The sequence below is a fragment of the Engystomops pustulosus genome, chromosome 9, assembly GCF_040894005.1.
Source record: "Engystomops pustulosus chromosome 9, aEngPut4.maternal, whole genome shotgun sequence".
NCBI lineage: Eukaryota > Metazoa > Chordata > Amphibia > Anura > Leptodactylidae > Engystomops > Engystomops pustulosus.
The window spans coordinates 99,733,116-99,751,967 of record NC_092419.1 but is presented as its reverse complement, the minus strand read 5'-3'; the positions used below and the strand labels follow the sequence as shown (position 1 = coordinate 99,751,967).

Genomic DNA, 18,852 nt, shown 5'->3' with positions numbered 1-18,852 from the left:
ATTTGTTATTCCTCACCTATAGACTTTACATACAGAGGAAGCAGTGAAGAACATGGTTTATTAGCACATAGGACGATGCTTATCCCCAAGTCACAATCATTTCTTGTATGTAACATCCATTCCTGTGGCTTCTTAAAGGGACGCACCGGCAAACACTCAAAACTGTGGACAATCGCTGCAGTAAAAACAGACATCGCTGTTCCCTATATATTACTATGATACATGTGACCCCGATACTCCCCCAGGGTCCGGTTTTCCTTCTATTTTATATTTTCCTTCATTTGTAGCAGGGAAGATGATTTATCTTCCTCTCTGGACCACGTAGGTCTGAAGCGTCATACACATAGCGGGTCACATGTCACATGGGCAATCCTCTGGGCACCGTCTCTGTATACAGCTCCCATGCAGAGCTAAGGTATAACATAAGTTTGTAGCATCAGACTATATAGGTGTTGCCTGTAGTCTGTAACCATGGAGACACATAGGAGCTGTATGCATGTTACTTCCAGATCAATACATTCACAAATTTGCCTTAATTTGGGTGCAGAGGTAATTATAGTCCTATGTAGTGCTCAGTAGTCACATTGCTTGTCCTCGAATGGTAAACCTGCTCCCATCATCCCTGGAAAACTGACAAAGTCTTAAAGGGGTTGTCTAGGTCATAAGTGTAGATGTGAAAAATGCTGGCTCCTGTGTGTCACACTCTATGAGCCAGTCACTGGCCTCAGCGTTGAGCACTTCAGTATTGAGGCCAGTGGTTGGCTACAACAGTGACTTGACATCACATGACCGGAGTCCAATAACGCTGCATGAGATGGGATTAAAGCAGCTTCAGGAATGGCCCAGACAACCTCTTGTAAGGATCAGGAGAGGCAGAGAGTAGGATCTGAGCTGGAGTAATCCAGCTTCTACATGGGGGAACCCCTCCGATCAGCCGGGACATATGCTAGGACAATAAATTGTTATATAAAAGTTAGAACTTTACCTGGAGCTGAGGTAGACACAAAACAACCTCCAGTGTGACACCCGAGGACCTTAGATTAAGTGCATTTTATCACATACTATATGGAGTGAAGCTCTAGATCAGCACCGAGGTATCCAGGAGGTTGTCCAGAGAATGCCCCAGGAGGTATCTGAGAGGTTGTCCAGAGATGACCCTGGAGATCCCCGGGTGCTTATCCGGTGGTATGAGAGATTATGGAGCAGCTCAGTCACTGCTTCTGCTCAGCCACAAGAAGGTCAGAGACAAAGTCAAAATCTTGGAAGAGAATCTGGTCCCCCGCAGTCAGGTGTCGGGGGTCGTCTGATGGCGTCAGAACAGGTTTCTGTCCAGTAAATTCTTCATCAAAGTTCCGGACGTCAAATGCGTCTTTTAAGGCGGGAACAAAGGGGGGCTGCAACCTGCGTGCGTACAGCGCCTCCCAGTCCATCTCCTAAAGAAACAGAAGGGAAGTCACAGGTGAAATATATAGCACTGCTGATCAATAGGGACACTCAGTTTCCCCACAACAAATCTGACAAGCAGGGCCAGTCCATATACAGCGTCCCTTTAAACACTAGTCTATTTATAGAGACCAACGTGGTGTGTGTAGAGAGCAGGATTCACACCATCACAGTCACTACTGCCCCCTACAGAGAACATGAGTACAGTACAGGACCATAGTCCTGCAGGGTGTCCTTGATTCCCAGATGGTAATGATGCAGAGAATTCACTGTTCAGCCCATGCCGTACACATACCCCTAAAGGACTGATAATGATTATCATAGTTTCCTAATGTCTGTAGATTATTTCTTGGTTCTCCAGAAATTGAAAAATATGGCTGCTTTCTTCCAAAAACAGCACCACACCTGACCATGGTTTGTGCAGGTATTGTAGCTGTATAAGAAATGATTTGATCTTTGTTGCAATACCATACACTACCCCTGGTCAGGTCTGGCGCTGTTTTTGGAAGAAAGCAGCCATGTTTTTCAACCTATGGAGAACCCCTTTAAGGATTATCCTACCTGGTAGAAAGGTTGTGTTTTTATCTCTTCTGCATCACCCTCTCCAGCCCCGAGGCGGCGATCTGGTGTTTTACGAAGTAACTAAACAAAGACCGAAAATAAATAGTTATTGACTACATTCTACAGTAAACTGCAATAGAAATTAATAATTGAAAACTGAAAGAAATCCGATCTTCACTTTTCTTTATATCACATTCAGCCTTGTCTTCATTTCCAAGCCATAAGTAGACGAGTCACTTTTTCTATGTTGCCAGGTCACTCACCCCCTGCTGCGTCAGTCACTGCTTGCCATCGCTTATTGATGTCATACCTTCCGTATAATGTTGATGGCTTCAGTGGACAGGAAGCGCGGGTATCGCACTTCTTCATTCACAATGCTGTCAAACACCTCCTCTTCATCATCACCAGGGAACGGGCACTAGACAAGCGGAAATCACAGAGCGGCCATTAATGATGTGGACAGGGCATCGGTGAGATGAGTAGACCCAACATTCAAGTTCGGGTTGAGCTGTTTGAACATATTGCCGGCCAAAACATGCCCCTAACAACTAGCCATGTCGTGTAGCAATCTGGCAACATTTCCGGGTCCAACAGCTGAACCCAAATGCTAAATTTAATCATTGGGTTCACTTATCTCTATACCACTGTCATTTAAAGGGAAAGTGCTTTCCTCTGTACCACCCATACTAACCAATGGTGCCCGATCACTGTCTCACCTCTCCCACCAGCATCTCATAGATCAGGACTCCCAGCCCCCACCAGTCCACTGCATAGGTGTACGATGTGTCTGTCAGCACCTCGGGTGCGAGGAACTCTGGCGTGCCACAGAAGGTGCTTGTCCTGTCACCATATCCCATACCTGGGAGATAGAGAAATTATAATCCTCTTCCTTTACTTAAAGGGGATGTGATGACATTCAGTGACCTCCTCCATGAACAGGATGGGTGATAACTTGCTGATCACTGGTGGTCCAAACAATCACAAGAATGGGTGTCCTGTCCCCTCTAATGAATGGAGAGGGATCAGCACCATCACTCTTGTAATTGTGGGGCACCAAACATACCAGCATACAATCCATTGACATTCACAGCCCCTTTAAATTGTACAATACAATGGTGTCCAGATCCTAACCTTCTTTACAGAGCCCAAAGTCTGCAATCTTCACAAAGCCCTTGGCATCCATCAGTATGTTATCCAGCTTCAGGTCCCTGGATAGAAGCAGAATATAATACCAGATGTCACCTATTACATACCATATAATGCCGTGCACTATGGATATGTGTTACTGCTAAACACTACATATACCACAAGCAGGGATTCTCTATGAAGAAACTGAACCAGCAGGAGGGGACAAGAGATGTGAGGTCCTGCAGCCAGATCTATGACCCTCTGGTATATGGCTTTATATCGGATCAGTGCATCATAGAGAATCGCACAATGTACCTGTAAATTATTTTTTTCTGGTGGAGGAACTGGAGCCCCAGGACCACGCAGGCGGAGTAGAACCTGCAAGAATAGAGGGAGAGAGAGTGATGGACATCTAGGACATGGTGGACACAGCAGGTCCTGAAACTTGATCGGTCTCCTACCTTGCTGCAGGCAGAGAGAAGACATTCGCATGTATGTGCATCATCAGGTCACCGCCTGGCATGTACTCCATGACAAAACACGCGTGTTCTGGGGTCTGGAAGCATCCAAACAGGTTCACCAAGAACGGATGCCCAGAAGAATTCACCACCTCGAAAATCCGCTTCTCGCACTGCAGGCTGGAGGGAAGAGGGGGCAACAATAGTCATTGAGCAGGTAATAGAGGGAGAAGATGCAAGCAAGTCCATGCGAGGTCCTCATCAGCAAGATAGAGGGGGTCCAGGGTCATGGAAAACCCACAGGGGCCACTGGAATATCAACTGAATTTAGGTGCCCCCCAGGATAATCTGGAGAGGTGTTTATATACTGTCACAACTTTCTCCAGACTAACAGGAACTGCAAGTATGTAGGGAAACTGTCAGCAGGTAGGACCATGCAGTACTGCAGCCAGTGTTATATATTGTCCCTGGAGATTTGTGTCATCATTCCTTTGTGTATGTTGTTGGTAGCAGCAGGACTGTGATACACGGATTTATATTCCAAGATTGTACTGAGGGCATGTCCTCACACTGCTGTGCTCTTAGCTCTCTGCATTAGCTACAGTTCCGAGCCTCTGTTATACTAGAGCAGTCAATCACAGCGGAGGGAAGATGCTGTAGAGGAGATCTATGTGAAGCACCACAGACACAGCAGTGTGAGGACACATCCCCAGGGCCCTTGGAGATGCTACAATTTTGGAATATAAATCCATATTTCACAGTCCTGCTGCTACTAACAACATACACAGCAGTATGTTTACACCTCTCTCCAGAGACAATACATAACACTGGATGCAGTCTACATGGTCACATTCCCTTTAAACCTTTATTATTAGAAGATATTTCACCTTTCAAACTCATCTCTGCTCACGATCTCTCGCTTCTTCAGCGCTTTGATGGCGTACAGCTTTGCCGTCTTCTTATATTCAGCAAGAAGGACCTAAAACACAAACCCATAAGATACTAGGCTACCTACAGCAAGATATTCAGCCATCCACATTACTGTGGGAAATTAGGAACCAATGGGGTACCTTCTGTATGGGATGCCATGAAAGAGGCGCATGGAAAGACCCTTCCGGATACTATGACCCCCCTGGGCAGGCAGTTATGTGACCATACATTGCACTTAGGAACATACAGAATATAGGTGGGATGGTATATGATCAAGTGACATGACTGGGTGCTGATGGTGCTTTGTAATTCTACATGACACCGTATGCAAACGCAACCAAAATTATACCGACTGTGCACAGGGCGAGCGCCGCAGCGTGAGGTACAGGACACTCACGTCACAGAGGACTGCTGCATGTGAATACGTCCCTGCCCACTGCACCATCCAGTCTGATGGAAGTGTATGGAGCGGCTGTACCAGAACCTGCCACATAGGACAATGCCTGCACCCAACATCCGCCCCTAAATCCTGTCACATTCAAGGACACTTACTTTACCAAAATGTCCCCTCCCCAGCACTGATACACAGCAGAAATCATCCAGCTGAAGCGTCCTCTTCCTGTAAAAGCAGACAAACCATTTTAACCTATGACAAACTTTGCAAAAAGATCACCAAAATGACCACCAACCCCAAAGTGACCCCAGCCCAAATATAACTACCCGCCTTCTCGCCCCTTAAAGAGAAGAATAGCAATCAGTCGGTGGGCTTTACAAAGGATGAACCATCTTGATCTGAGGCGACACTATCCAGAGGGCAACTTTTTAAAGGGACGGTCAACTCCGGGAACACAAACTAAACATATGGAGTTGAATCGTCCTGCATCATAAGAGTGACTGTACTGCAGCAAATATACTCGGCTGAGCCTCAATTTCCCAGCGAATCCAGCTGATTTTCCCGATTTTCTTCATACATTTTCCCCATGTGACTGCAGCCTCACACTTCTCATGGCTACAAGTAATGGAGCTATATGTACCTGGGAAGCTTCTGGGGCTCGGCAGCGCTCAGGACACCGCTGTCATCGGAGTGGATGCGCTTCATGGGCTAAAACAGGAAAAAAAACAGACAAAAAGAGTAGGTCAGAAAGTCTGAAGGATCTCCATGTAAAATCATTAAGAGTCCAAATGTTTGGATCTTATACTGAAAATGAAGGCCTAGTGTCTAAATGATCTGTAGAGAGAATGGATGTGCTGACGGGGTCCAATGTAAATGATCCCCAAAGGGGGCAAGATACCCGGATATCACTATGATGATATATCGAGGGCAATGTTCAGGCTTCTACAGATGTTACTATGCCAGAACATGATTTTAGGTCTAACCCAATAACCCTGCTGGTATAAGTCACAGTGTCATCTCTGTCATGCACACACCTTGGCTGGCACCTTACAAGGATCTGCAGAGGTCGCTTCTTTATCCGTCTCCGGGGGAATGAACGCCCGGGGAGGTTTAGGTGGGGGCTTTATGGAAGGGTCTTCATTGAAAATGAGTTTCTTCACTGGCAGACTGCTGCAAGAAGAACGGAAGCCGCTAGATGTGGATTGTGCTGCATTACACCCGATGTCCACTTTTATCAACTAATTGCTCGTCATTCAATAGGAAGCCTCATTGTTTACTTTCTGTGGATAAAAACTGGTCCCTGGTCATGTGATGTCACACAGGTGCATTGCTCTTATATATATGGTCAATTGATGTCACACAGGTGCACAGCTCATTATATCCCTGGTCATGTGACGTCACACAGGTTCATGGCTCGTTATATCACTGGTTATGTGGTGTCACACAGGCGCACAGCTCATTATATCCATGGTCATCTGTCATCACACAGGTGCGCGGCTGATTATATCCCTAGTCATGTGATGTCACCCAGGTGAGCGGCTCGTTACCTCCCTGGTCATGTGATGTCACACAGGTGAGCGGCTCGTTATATCCCTGGACATGTGATGTCACACAGGTGCATGGCTTATTATATCCCTGGTCATGTGATGTCACACAGGTGCACAGCTTGTTAAATCACTGGTTATGTGATGTCACACAGACGCACGGCTTGTTATATCCCTGGTCATTTGATGGTACACAGGTGCACTGCTTATTATATCCCTGGTCATTTGCTATCACACAGGTGAGCGGCTCGTAACCTCCCTGGTCATGTGATGTCACACAGGTGCACGGCTCGTTATATTCCTGGTCACGTGGTGTCACACAGGAGCACTGCGTGTTATACATAAAACATTACTCTCAGTGATATAACCAGCCGTGCACCCGTGTGTATCACATGACCAGGGACATATTTTTATCCACAGGAAGATCTAGAAAACCATAAGGAATTGATACATAAAGTAAACTGGAAAATTGTATAACTTTTTATTACACAAATAATATTGATTAGTTCACAAAAGTGGACAATCCCTTTAATGTGAGTAGTGGATAACGTGATCGTACCTGTCTGCAGAATGAGCCTGGGGGTCCATAGAGCTGGGGAGCGGGGGGCTAAGCGTGCTCATGGTGCCACATGGAGGCAGGATACTCATCATCAGTCGCCCCCAAGTCGCAAAGTTTATGTTCATCTGTGTGGCCCGGAGGAAATCCTTTCCTGAAAAGAAAGTAATGGAATAGAAGGAACTAAAACATCAGAACAAGAAGTTGTACGGAATGAATGGGAGAAGACACTGACCCTTCTGCTTGGGAAAGATGCGTTTCTGCCTCTGTACTTTGCCTCTCCTCTCGATCATAGGGTTACAGAACATGATCTGGAACAAAAATTGTGTCAACGAATCATACACAATGTCCATTCAGCTATCTATATCTGGGAAAGCTGGGTGTTTTAGCCAACATTACAGGTCCCAAGAGAAGGAATCGTGCATCACACAGGGGCCACAGACAGGAGACCCGTCATTGATGATGTGCGCCCTGAATGGACGTATAAAAGAAGACATCATCATGGAAAACAACCCGTAACCAGGTAATGATGGATCACAATAGAGCGAGGGAAATCCTGGATATTGGTGTGTTGGTCAGTCCCTGTTCACACGGGTCAGAATGTGGCAGATACTTTCCTATGGATGGTGAGGAGACCAAAACAATCCAAGACCCCATGTGAATGTGACCTTCAACACATCTCCTGTTACTTGGTTTCCCCAGTTCTCCTTTAGAACTGTTCTGTTCCTTTAAGTAACTTTACCTCCGCAAACAGCATCCCCTGAGGCTCCAGCTGCAGGCACACCCCATGGCGCTCATTGTCCAGGAAGTCCTCCAACCGGACAAAGCGGATGGCGCACAACTCCCGCCAGTCCCTCCATTGTACCGACACCTCCAGCTCCCTGGACTGTGGAGAAGAAGAGAAGTGAGGCCGGGCCGGACAGACAGAGAGGGGCGAGGGAGGCCGGGCCGGACAGACAGAGAGGGGCGAGGGAGGCCGGGCCGGACAGACAGAGAGGGGCGAGGGAGGCCGGGCCGGACAGACAGAGAGGGGCGAGGGAGGCCGGGCCGGACAGACAGAGAGGGGCGACGGAGGCCGGGCCGGACAGACAGAGAGGGGCGAGGGAGGCCGGGCCGGACAGACAGAGAGGGGCGAGGGAGGCCGGGCCGGACAGACAGAGAGGGGCGAGGGAGGCCGGGCCGGACAGACAGAGAGGGGCGAGGGAGGCCGGGCCGGACAGACAGAGAGGGGCGAGGGAGGCCGGGCCGGACAGACAGAGAGGGGCGAGGGAGGCCGGGCCGGACAGACAGAGAGGGGCGAGGGAGGCCGGGCCGGACAGAGAGGGGAGGTAAGGGGACAGACTGAGAGGGCGAGGGAGGCCGGACAGAGAGGCGAGGTAAGGGGACAGAGGTGAGATAGACAGAGTATATAAGTCCGGACGTACCCGCTCCAGCTCGATGGTGAATCTCTGATCCCAGCACTGATTGTGCATGGGGCCCCAGGTCGTGTGAGTTGTGGGCTTGTTGTCTACCTTCAGGATGCACATGACATCTGCTGCAGAAAGACGTAAGAGTGTCGGAGCGTATCGTGCTACATCCACAGGTAACTCCACATTCTGCCTCACATTCCCTTCTCTCTACTCGCTATAATGAAGGGAATTCTACATATAGATAAAATTCCTAAAATCTCCTCCCCCGATAGCGCTATGCACCCTTAGAGCAGACCCCCTCATCCTCTAGGATACTTACTGCAGGTCTCGTCTGTTCGTAGGTATCTTGCAGACCCTCCGCGCCCGTGACTGCTGCCTCCCGCCCGGTAACGCATGAAGTTCTTGGCTTCGTTAGGACTTCCATGCGCCGGCGCTGCCCGTGATCGCCCGGGCACAGACTCCAGCAGCCCCTGGCAGCCCAGAATGTGGATCTCCAGTGTACCTGTGAGGGGGGGGGACATACACTTGTAAATCTCACCACAGCTTCACGGATGTCAGTGTCCCTGGCTGCCCCTCTGGGTACCGGTCAGTGCGGTGGGTTTAATGAGGGGTGTGAGGGTCTGGCCCAGGCTCTGCCCCTTCCCCCAGACTCCGCCGGCGGTAGGACAACTCTGCAGGTCTTGTTTGATGAGCTGCTGTTTGGGGTGTCCTGAGGGGAGCTCAGACAGGCAGCGCTCCAGGGCCAGGCGCAGGAGGTCGATCTTCTGGCTGGACTCGTGTAGTCGTGACTGGGCCTGAGTACCGAAAGGAAACGACACCGGGTATAGCCAACGTAAAATGGAAAACACATGGCTGCTTTCTTTAAAAAAACAGCGCCACCTTCAATCACAGGTTATGCGTGGTATTGCAGCTATGCTCGATTCACATCAATGGAGCAAAGTTGTAATACCAGGCACAACCTTAACACGGAGGTGGTGCTGTTTTGGGGGAAAAAAAAAAGCAGTCATGTTTTTCATACCCCCAGAAAAACACATCAAGGATGTAGCTCACCTCTGCCAGTGCTTTGCGATCCTGCAGTTTGCGCCCACCAAGTAACTTTACCACGTTCTTCGCTCCCTCAGCGACGGCGGCCTCCACTCGTAAGTGGTGCCTCAGCTCCTCCAATCGTAACTCAAGCGGAGAAAGAGTTTCGGAGTCCTGAAGGTCTGAGGTTGACCCAGGGGACTGCGTCAGCTTCACTATCTGCATGCGGAGCAATTCTGTCTTTATCCGGCTGTCATGGAGCATCTGCTGAGCCGTACTCAGAAGTTTCCTGTCCTAATATAGATGATGAATTAACCGGAGTGGCAGCCATAGAGCAAGACAACACCATAGCTGCTTAACTTCAAATTACTATTCTGGTTATACAATGCCACCACTAGGTGGAGCTCGATACACAACTCTAAAAATTAGTTTTATGTCATACTTAGGTACTTTTGGTATGATTACTTAGCTAAACTGCAATACCAGACACATCCTAAGGAAAGTTGGGGCGCTCTTTTCTATCCCTGTGCAACATTTATTCAGTCAGGGGCATACAAATAAGTCAAGGTAAATTAGCTTAAGGCGCTTGTGAGTATTACTGAGGACCGGCGACAAGTGTCACATTGTTGGGGGACCCAGCACAAGATCATAAGATCAGGGGTCCTGCAATGCACTGCTCCATTTCCGGTCTATACGAATTGTGTTGTGGACTGCCCCTTTAAGAGAGAATCTTTGCATAACTTCAGCTCTGGATTAGTTTTAGGTGCTGACAACACATCACTGATAAGGTGCAGATGACGGGGAGGCCCAGCACCCGCCATGAGGGAACACCCACCGGCTTTATCTGCATGTGCATAACTTCCGGCTCAACTAATACCCAGTCGTTTCAGAGGACGCCGAGCCTTACTGACCGGATACATAATGTAATATTTATAGATATGGTGATCCTAGGGGGGGCCCTTAAGCTGCAAGTTGGGGGTCTCTAGAGAGCACAACAGTGGGGGGGCTTGAGTATCCTGTACGTATGGAGTATTAGGGTTCATGGGTAACATTAACTTCCTGCTTTTAAAAGTGTATGTTGTTAGTAGCAGCAGAGCTGTGCAATATGATTTCCCAGGATTGTAGCTTCTTTAAGAGCACTCGGGGAGCCTCCTCACACTGCTGTGCTCTATGCTTTCTGTAGCCAGAGTTAAGTATTGTCCCTAGAGAGATGTGCAATTATACCTTTGTGTATGTTGTTAGTAGCAGGGACAGTGAAAAATGGATTTACATTACATTTCAGGATTCTAGGTTCTCCGAGTGACCTCACACTGCTGTGCTCTGTGCACTCTGCAGTGTTAGGTACTGTCCCTGTGAGATGTGTAATCATATCTTTATGTGTGCTGTTACTAGAAGCGGCACTGTAATATGCAAGTTTATTTTCCAGGATTGTATAGTGGGGCAGTGTCCTCACACTGCTGTGCTCTTGGTATATTTGCAATAAGCTGCTACAGTGACCCCTCCTCTACTCTGATTACAAGCTGTAGCAGGTTTATGGTTGAATATTACAGCAGTCATCATAGGAGAGGGGCTTAAGAGCAACTTAGTGTAGAGAGCCTTGAGCACAACAGTGTGAGGCCATCTATATTTCACAGTCCTGCTGCTACTAACAACCTACACAAATGTATGATCACACATCTGTCCAGGGAGAGTAAATAACCCTGGATACAGATGAATAGAGCACAGCAGTGTGAGGGGATGCCCACAGTACAATCCAGCAATATAAATCTATTTATCACAGTCCTGCTGCTCCACATGATCACACATGCCTCCAGGGCCCATACTTATCACTGTGAGTATTCACACCTGCTGACAGGTACCCTAAATACTTGCAATTCCTGTTACTACTGCTGCGTTACGTCCTCACCTTCGAGGCTCCGCTGGAAAACATGTGAATGATGTTCTCGGCTCCCTGCTTCACCTTGTTCTCGATGTGCAGTTGTCTCTTCAGCGCTTCCACCCTGCGCTGCCGCGGATCGAGGCTCTGATCAAAGATGCAGTGATCCGGAGACACCATCCCGTCTGGGGAACACACAGTAATACAGTATGAAGAAAAACAGCGCCACCTGTGTCCACTGGCTGCGTCCGGTATTGCAGCTCATCTCTAGCCAGCTAATGAGGATGGGCCGTAATACCACATACAAACTGCGGACACTTGTGGCGCCATTTAAAGAGCCAAAACATTCACATACTTTTTTTTAATATGAATTCTATAACTTTTTAGAAGCCAGCACAGACCAAACTTTCCCGCAACCCTGAATGCCAAATCACTTATATCTATCCTTAGTAGGGAGCTGTGGGTAACTACTAAACAGCACCACTCTTGCTCACAGGCCATGTGTGGTATTTATTGCATCTCAGTTTCCTTTACATCAAATGTAATACCAGACGCGGCCTGCGTACAATGTGGCGCTGTTTCGTAGCCGACTTTCTGACACCTGTCCCACCCCGTTAACCCTTAGTGAGCCGCCCTGCCTTGTTTGGTGTCCTTCTCCATCCTGACGATGCGCCCGTTGAGCTCCTGCAGTTGGCGGTGCAGCTCCTGCAGGCGCCGGTTGGACGTCTTGAGTTGACTCTCCACGTGGCTCTGGTGCTTCTTGTCGGTGGAGACTTTGCGCAGGTTTTCGGCCCCCTCCTTGATCTTCAGTTCCCTCTGGATCTCCCGTTTCAGCTGCTCCCGCGAGTCCTCCAGCTGCTGCTGGAACCCGGGATCCAGGATCAGGGATCCGCCGTTCCTAATCTCCATCTTGTGGCTCATCTGGGGGAGGATGAAAGGGTTAAACACATGCGATCACATACACCTGTAACGCCCCGGGGCGACGGATACACACACACACACAGCGCTCCGGAGGCCGAATATTCCACCCGGGGAAAAACTTATAAAGGAGTTTGGAAAACTTCAGACGAGTCGTCATTTCCTGGAAAGGCTTCCTGACTCACAGAGACCGGGACGGCGTCCAGGCACATCCCCGGCACAAAGGGACAGTGTCCCCAAATACATGTCACCGGGGTAACACCAGCTGCAGCCTCTATACTCCTCTCCCAGCACAGCGCCGCGCATCGTGTAGTGGCCGTGCTTGGTATTGCACATCAGCCTTATAAACTTCACCGGGACACACAATAAACATTACAGTGAGACGCTGGAGAGCAGTAAGGATACTCACCTCTCAGTCTAAGAATAGGTGATCCATATCTCAATCCTGGAACACCCCTTTAATTATAACCTCACTCTTCCCATATTAGTCTCATAGACGCCATACGTAGAGCTGATGGAGATCTCCCATGGGGGGTCGGACCGTTAGGACCACCAAAAATCCCAAGAACCGGTTTTAGTGGCGGGTCTCTGCACGGAGGTGACCCTGAAACGCAACAACCTGCGCCCCCTCCCTATATCAGTCCTATGTCCCTTTATTACAATGATGACCTTCCCTGTGAACCCACATGACCCCCTATGCAAATCATCCCGGATCTTTACTGAATCCCAGCTATGAAGCCGGACGGGTTTTTCTAGTCCGCTCTCCCCTGCACATGACGTACCTGGATATAAGGAGCGGGGAGAGCCCCTGCACATGACGTACCTGGATATAAGGAGCGGGGAGAGCCCCTGCACATGACGTACCTGGATATAAGGAGCAGGGAGAGCCCCTGCACATGACGTACCTGGATATAAGGAGCGGGGAGAGCCCCTGCACATGGCGTACCTGGATATAAGGAGCGGGGAGAGCCCCTGCACATGACGTACCTGGATATAAGGAGCGGGGAGAGCCCCTGCACATGACGTACCTGAATATAAGGAGCGGGGAGAGCCCCTGCACATGACGTACCTGAATATAAGGAGCGGGGAGAGCCCCTGCACATGACGTACCTGGATATAAGGAGCGGGGAGAGCCCCTGCACATGGCGTACCTTGATATAAGGAGCGGGGAGAGCCCTTGCACATGGCGTACCTGGATATAAGGAGCGGGGAGAGCCCCTGCACATGGCGTACCTGGATAAAAGGAGCGGGGAGAGCCCCTGCACATGACGTACCTGAATATAAGGAGCGGGGAGAGCCCCTGCACATGACGTACCTGGATATAAGGAGCGGGGAGAGCCCCTGCACATGACGTACCTGGATATAAGGAGCGGGGAGAGCCCCTGCACATGACGTACCTGGATATAAGGAGCGGGGAGAGCCCCTGCACATGACGTACCTGGATATAAGGAGCGGGGAGAGCCCCTGCACATGACGTACCTGGATATAAGGAGCGGGGAGAGCCCCTGCACATGACGTACCTGGATATAAGGAGCGGGGAGAGCCCCTGCACATGACGTACCTGGATATAAGGAGCGGGGAGAGCCCCTGCACATGACGTACCTGGATATAAGGAGCGGGGAGAGCCCCTGCACATGGCGTACCTGGATATAAGGAGCGGGGAGAGCCCCTGCACATGGCGTACCTGGATATAAGGAGCGGGGAGAGCCCCTGCACATGGCGTACCTGGATATAAGGAGCGGGGAGAGCCCCTGCACATGGCGTACCTGGATATAAGGAGCGGGGAGAGCCCCTGCACATGACGTACCTGGATATAAGGAGCGGGGAGAGCCCTGCACATGACGTACCTGGATATAAGGAGCGGGGAGAGCCCCTGCACATGACGTACCTGGATATAAGGAGCGGGGAGAGCCCCTGCACATGACGTACCTGGATATAAGGAGCGGGGAGAGCCCCTGCACATGACGTACCTGGATATAAGGAGCGGGGAGAGCCCCTGCACATGACGTACCTGGATATAAGGAGCGGGGAAAGCCCCTGCACATGGCGTACCTGGATATAAGGAGCGGGGAGAGCCCCTGCACATGATGTACCTGAATATAAGGAGCGGGGAGAGCCCCTGCACATGACGTACCTGGATATAAGGAGCGGGGAGAGCCCCTGCACATGACGTACCTGGATATAAGGAGCGGGGAGAGCCCCTGCACATGACGTACCTGGATATAAGGAGCGGGGAAAGCCCCTGCACATGGCGTACCTGGATATAAGGAGCGGGGAGAGCCCCTGCACATGACGTACCTGGATATAAGGAGCGGGGAGAGCCCTGCACATGACGTACCTGGATATAAGGAGCGGGGAGAGCCCCTGCACATGACGTACCTGGATATAAGGAGCGGGGAGAGCCCCTGCACATGACGTACCTGGATATAAGGAGCGGGGAGAGCCCCTGCACATGACGTACCTGGATATAAGGAGCGGGGAGAGCCCCTGCACATGACGTACCTGGATATAAGGAGCGGGGAAAGCCCCTGCACATGGCGTACCTGGATATAAGGAGCGGGGAGAGCCCCTGCACATGATGTACCTGAATATAAGGAGCGGGGAGAGCCCCTGCACATGACGTACCTGGATATAAGGAGCGGGGAGAGCCCCTGCACATGACGTACCTAGATATAAGGTATGTCAACTCCAGAACCAGCACCAGTACAATTCTAGATAGCAGAGTCCAGGTGCTGCTGGGAGTTGTGGTCCGCCCGTTGTCCCCCTGATGCAGGTAGCGGTTTGTGCAGGGGCTCTCCCCGCTCCTTATATCCAGGTACGTCATGTGCACATGGCGTACCTGAATATAAGGAGCGGGGAGAGCCCCTGCACATGGCGTACCTGAATATAAGGAGCGGGGAGAGCCCCTGCACATGGCGTACCTGGATATAAGGAGCGGGGAGAGCCCCTGCACATGGCGTACCTGGATATAAGGAGCGGGGAGAGCCCCTGCACATGGCGTACCTGGATATAAGGAGCGGGGAGAGCCCCTGCACATGGCGTACCTGGATATAAGGAGCGGGGAGAGCCCCTGCACATGGCGTACCTGGATATAAGGAGCGGGGAGAGCCCCTGCACATGGCGTACCTGGATATAAGGAGCGGGGAGAGCCCCTGCACATGGCGTACCTGGATATAAGGAGCGGGGAGAGCCCCTGCACATGACGTACCTGGATATAAGGAGCGGGGAGAGCCCCTGCACATGACGTACCTGGATATAAGGAGCGGGGAGAGCCCCTGCACATGACGTACCTGGATATAAGGAGCGGGGAGAGCCCCTGCACATGACGTACCTGGATATAAGGAGCGGGGAGAGCCCCTGCACATGACGTACCTGGATATAAGGAGCGGGGAGAGCCCCTGCACATGACGTACCTGGATATAAGGAGCGGGGAGAGCCCCTGCACATGACGTACCTGAATATAAGGAGCGGGGAGAGCCCCTGCACATGACGTACCTGGATATAAGGAGCGGGGAGAGCCCCTGCACATGGCGTACCTGGATATAAGGAGCGGGGAGAGCCCCTGCACATGACGTACCTGGATATAAGGAGCGGGGAGAGCCCTGCACATGACGTACCTGGATATAAGGAGCGGGGAGAGCCCCTGCACATGGCGTACCTGGATATAAGGAGCGGGGAGAGCCCCTGCACATGACGTACCTGGATATAAGGAGCGGGGAGAGCCCCTGCACATGACGTACCTAGATATAAGGTATGTCAACTCCAGAACCAGCACCAGTACAATTCTAGATAGCAGAGTCCAGGTGCTGCTGGGAGTTGTGGTCCGCCCGTTGTCCCCCTGATGCAGGTAGCGGTTTGTGCAGGGGCTCTCCCCGCTCCTTATATCCAGGTACGTCATGTGCACATGGCGTACCTGAATATAAGGAGCGGGGAGAGCCCCTGCACATGGCGTACCTGAATATAAGGAGCGGGGAGAGCCCCTGCACATGGCGTACCTGGATATAAGGAGCGGGGAGAGCCCCTGCACATGGCGTACCTGGATATAAGGAGCGGGGAGAGCCCCTGCACATGGCGTACCTGGATATAAGGAGCGGGGAGAGCCCCTGCACATGGCGTACCTGGATATAAGGAGCGGGGAGAGCCCCTGCACATGGCGTACCTGGATATAAGGAGCGGGGAGAGCCCCTGCACATGACGTACCTGGATATAAGGAGCGGGGAGAGCCCCTGCACATGACGTACCTGGATATAAGGAGCGGGGAGAGCCCCTGCACATGACGTACCTGGATATAAGGAGCGGGGAGAGCCCCTGCACATGACGTACCTGGATATAAGGAGCGGGGAGAGCCCCTGCACATGACGTACCTGGATATAAGGAGCGGGGAGAGCCCCTGCACATGACGTACCTGGATATAAGGAGCGGGGAGAGCCCCTGCACATGACGTACCTGAATATAAGGAGCGGGGAGAGCCCCTGCACATGACGTACCTGGATATAAGGAGCGGGGAGAGCCCCTGCACATGGCGTACCTGGATATAAGGAGCGGGGAGAGCCCCTGCACATGACGTACCTGGATATAAGGAGCGGGGAGAGCCCTGCACATGACGTACCTGGATATAAGGAGCGGGGAGAGCCCCTGCACATGGCGTACCTGGATATAAGGAGCGGGGAGAGCCCCTGCACAAACCGCTACCTGCATCAGGGGGACAACGGGCGGACCACAACTCCCAGCAGCACCTGGACTCTGCTATCTAGAATTGTACTGGTGCTGGTTCTGGAGTTGGGGATGTAGGACTGGGAGTGTCCCCCTCCCCCAACCAGCGCAGGGTATATAGACACAGACACAGTATACAACAACTACACCCAACACAGAGACTGCAAACATACAACGTGCACAGCAGAAGCAAAACTATATATATATATATATATATATTATATATACACACACCCCTGTATACCTGCACATTATATATACACCCCTGTATACCTGCACATTATATATACACACACCCCTGTATACCTGCACATTATATATACACACACCCCTGTATACATGCACATTATATATACACACACCCCTGTATACATGCACATTATATATACACCCCTGTATACCTGCACATTATATATACACCCCCCCCTGTATACATGCACATCATATATACACACCCCCGTGTATACATGCACATCATATATACACACCCCCGTGTATACATGCACATTATATATACACACCCCCGTGTATACATGCACATTATATATACACACCCCCGTGTATACATGCACATTATATATACACACCCCCGTGTATACATGCACATTATATATACACACCCCCCTGTATACCTGCACATTATATATACACACCCCCCTGTATACCTGCACATTATATATACACACCCCCCTGTATACCTGCACATTATATATACACACCCCCCTGTATACCTGCACATTATATATACACCCCCCCTATATACCTGCACATTATATATACACACCCCCCTGTATACCTGCACATTATATATACACACCCCCCTGTATACCTGCACATTATATATACACACCCCCCTGTATACCTGCACATTATATATACACCCCCCTGTATACCTGCACATTATATATACACCCCCCTGTATACCTGCACATTATATATACACCCCCCTGTATACCTGCACATTATATATACACCCCCGTATACCTGCACATTATATATACACACACCCCTGTATACATGCACATTATATATACACCCCTGTATACCTGCACATTATATATACACCCCCCCCCTGTATACATGCACATCATATATACACACCCCCGTGTATACATGCACATTATATATACACCCCCCCCTGTATACATGCACATCATATATACACACACCCCTGTATACCTGCACATTATATATACACACACCCCTGTATACATGCACATTATATATACACACACCCCTGTATACATGCACATTATATATACACCCCTGTATACCTGCACATTATATATACACCCCCCCCCTGTATACATGCACATCATATATACACACCCCCGTGTATACATGCACATCATATATACACACCCCCGTGTATACATGCACATTATATATACACACCCCCGTGTATACATGCACATTATATATACACACCCCCGTGTATACATGCACATTATATATACACACCCCCGTGTATACATGCACATTATATATACACACCCCCCTGTATACCTGCACATTATATATACACACCCCCCTGTATACCTGCACATTATATATACACACCCCCCTGTATACCTGCACATTATATATACACACCCCCCTGTATACCTGCACATTATATATACACCCCCCCTATATACCTGCACATTATATATACACACCCCCCTGTATACCTGCACATTATATATACACACCCCCCTGTATACCTGCACATTATATATACACACCCCCCTGTATACCTGCACATTATATATACACCCCCCTGTATACCTGCACATTATATATACACCCCCCTGTATACCTGCACATTATATATACACCCCCCTGTATACCTGCACATTATATATACACCCCCGTATACCTGCACATTATATATACACACACCCCTGTATACATGCACAT

The 18,852-nt window shown here is 50.0% G+C and overlaps 1 protein-coding gene across 6 annotated transcripts in view; it reads right to left on the bottom strand.

The window, feature by feature from the left end:
• Nucleotides 1-39: 39 nt before the first annotated feature.
• PKN3 (protein kinase N3) overlaps nt 40-18,852 on the bottom strand; it is a 25,296-nt gene continuing 6,483 nt past the window's right edge. For 2 of the 6 annotated variants that reach the window (XM_072124605.1, XM_072124609.1), the window contains exons 2-21: nt 11,961-12,243; nt 11,353-11,507; nt 9,474-9,740; nt 9,007-9,217; nt 8,743-8,925; nt 8,439-8,548; nt 7,757-7,900; nt 7,250-7,325; nt 7,018-7,168; nt 5,949-6,084; nt 5,555-5,622; nt 5,073-5,139; nt 4,478-4,569; nt 3,594-3,770; nt 3,448-3,510; nt 3,136-3,212; nt 2,721-2,863; nt 2,315-2,422; nt 2,005-2,085; nt 40-1,433 (exon numbers count right to left, since the gene is read on the bottom strand). In XM_072124605.1, coding sequence (XP_071980706.1) covers nt 1,212-1,433; nt 2,005-2,085; nt 2,315-2,422; nt 2,721-2,863; nt 3,136-3,212; nt 3,448-3,510; nt 3,594-3,770; nt 4,478-4,569; nt 5,073-5,139; nt 5,555-5,622; nt 5,949-6,084; nt 7,018-7,168; nt 7,250-7,325; nt 7,757-7,900; nt 8,439-8,548; nt 8,743-8,925; nt 9,007-9,217; nt 9,474-9,740; nt 11,353-11,507; nt 11,961-12,243 — 2,814 coding nt within the window. In that variant the 3' untranslated portion in view covers nt 40-1,211. Of the gene's footprint in view, nt 1,434-2,004; nt 2,086-2,267; nt 2,423-2,720; nt 2,864-3,135; nt 3,213-3,447; nt 3,511-3,593; nt 3,771-4,477; nt 4,570-5,072; nt 5,140-5,554; nt 5,623-5,948; nt 6,085-7,017; nt 7,169-7,249; nt 7,326-7,756; nt 7,901-8,438; nt 8,549-8,742; nt 8,926-9,006; nt 9,218-9,473; nt 9,741-11,352; nt 11,508-11,960; nt 12,244-12,316; nt 12,579-18,852 lie in introns of those variants that run through there. The other 4 variants (XM_072124608.1, XM_072124607.1, XM_072124606.1 and 1 more) reach the window with 4 other exon arrangements.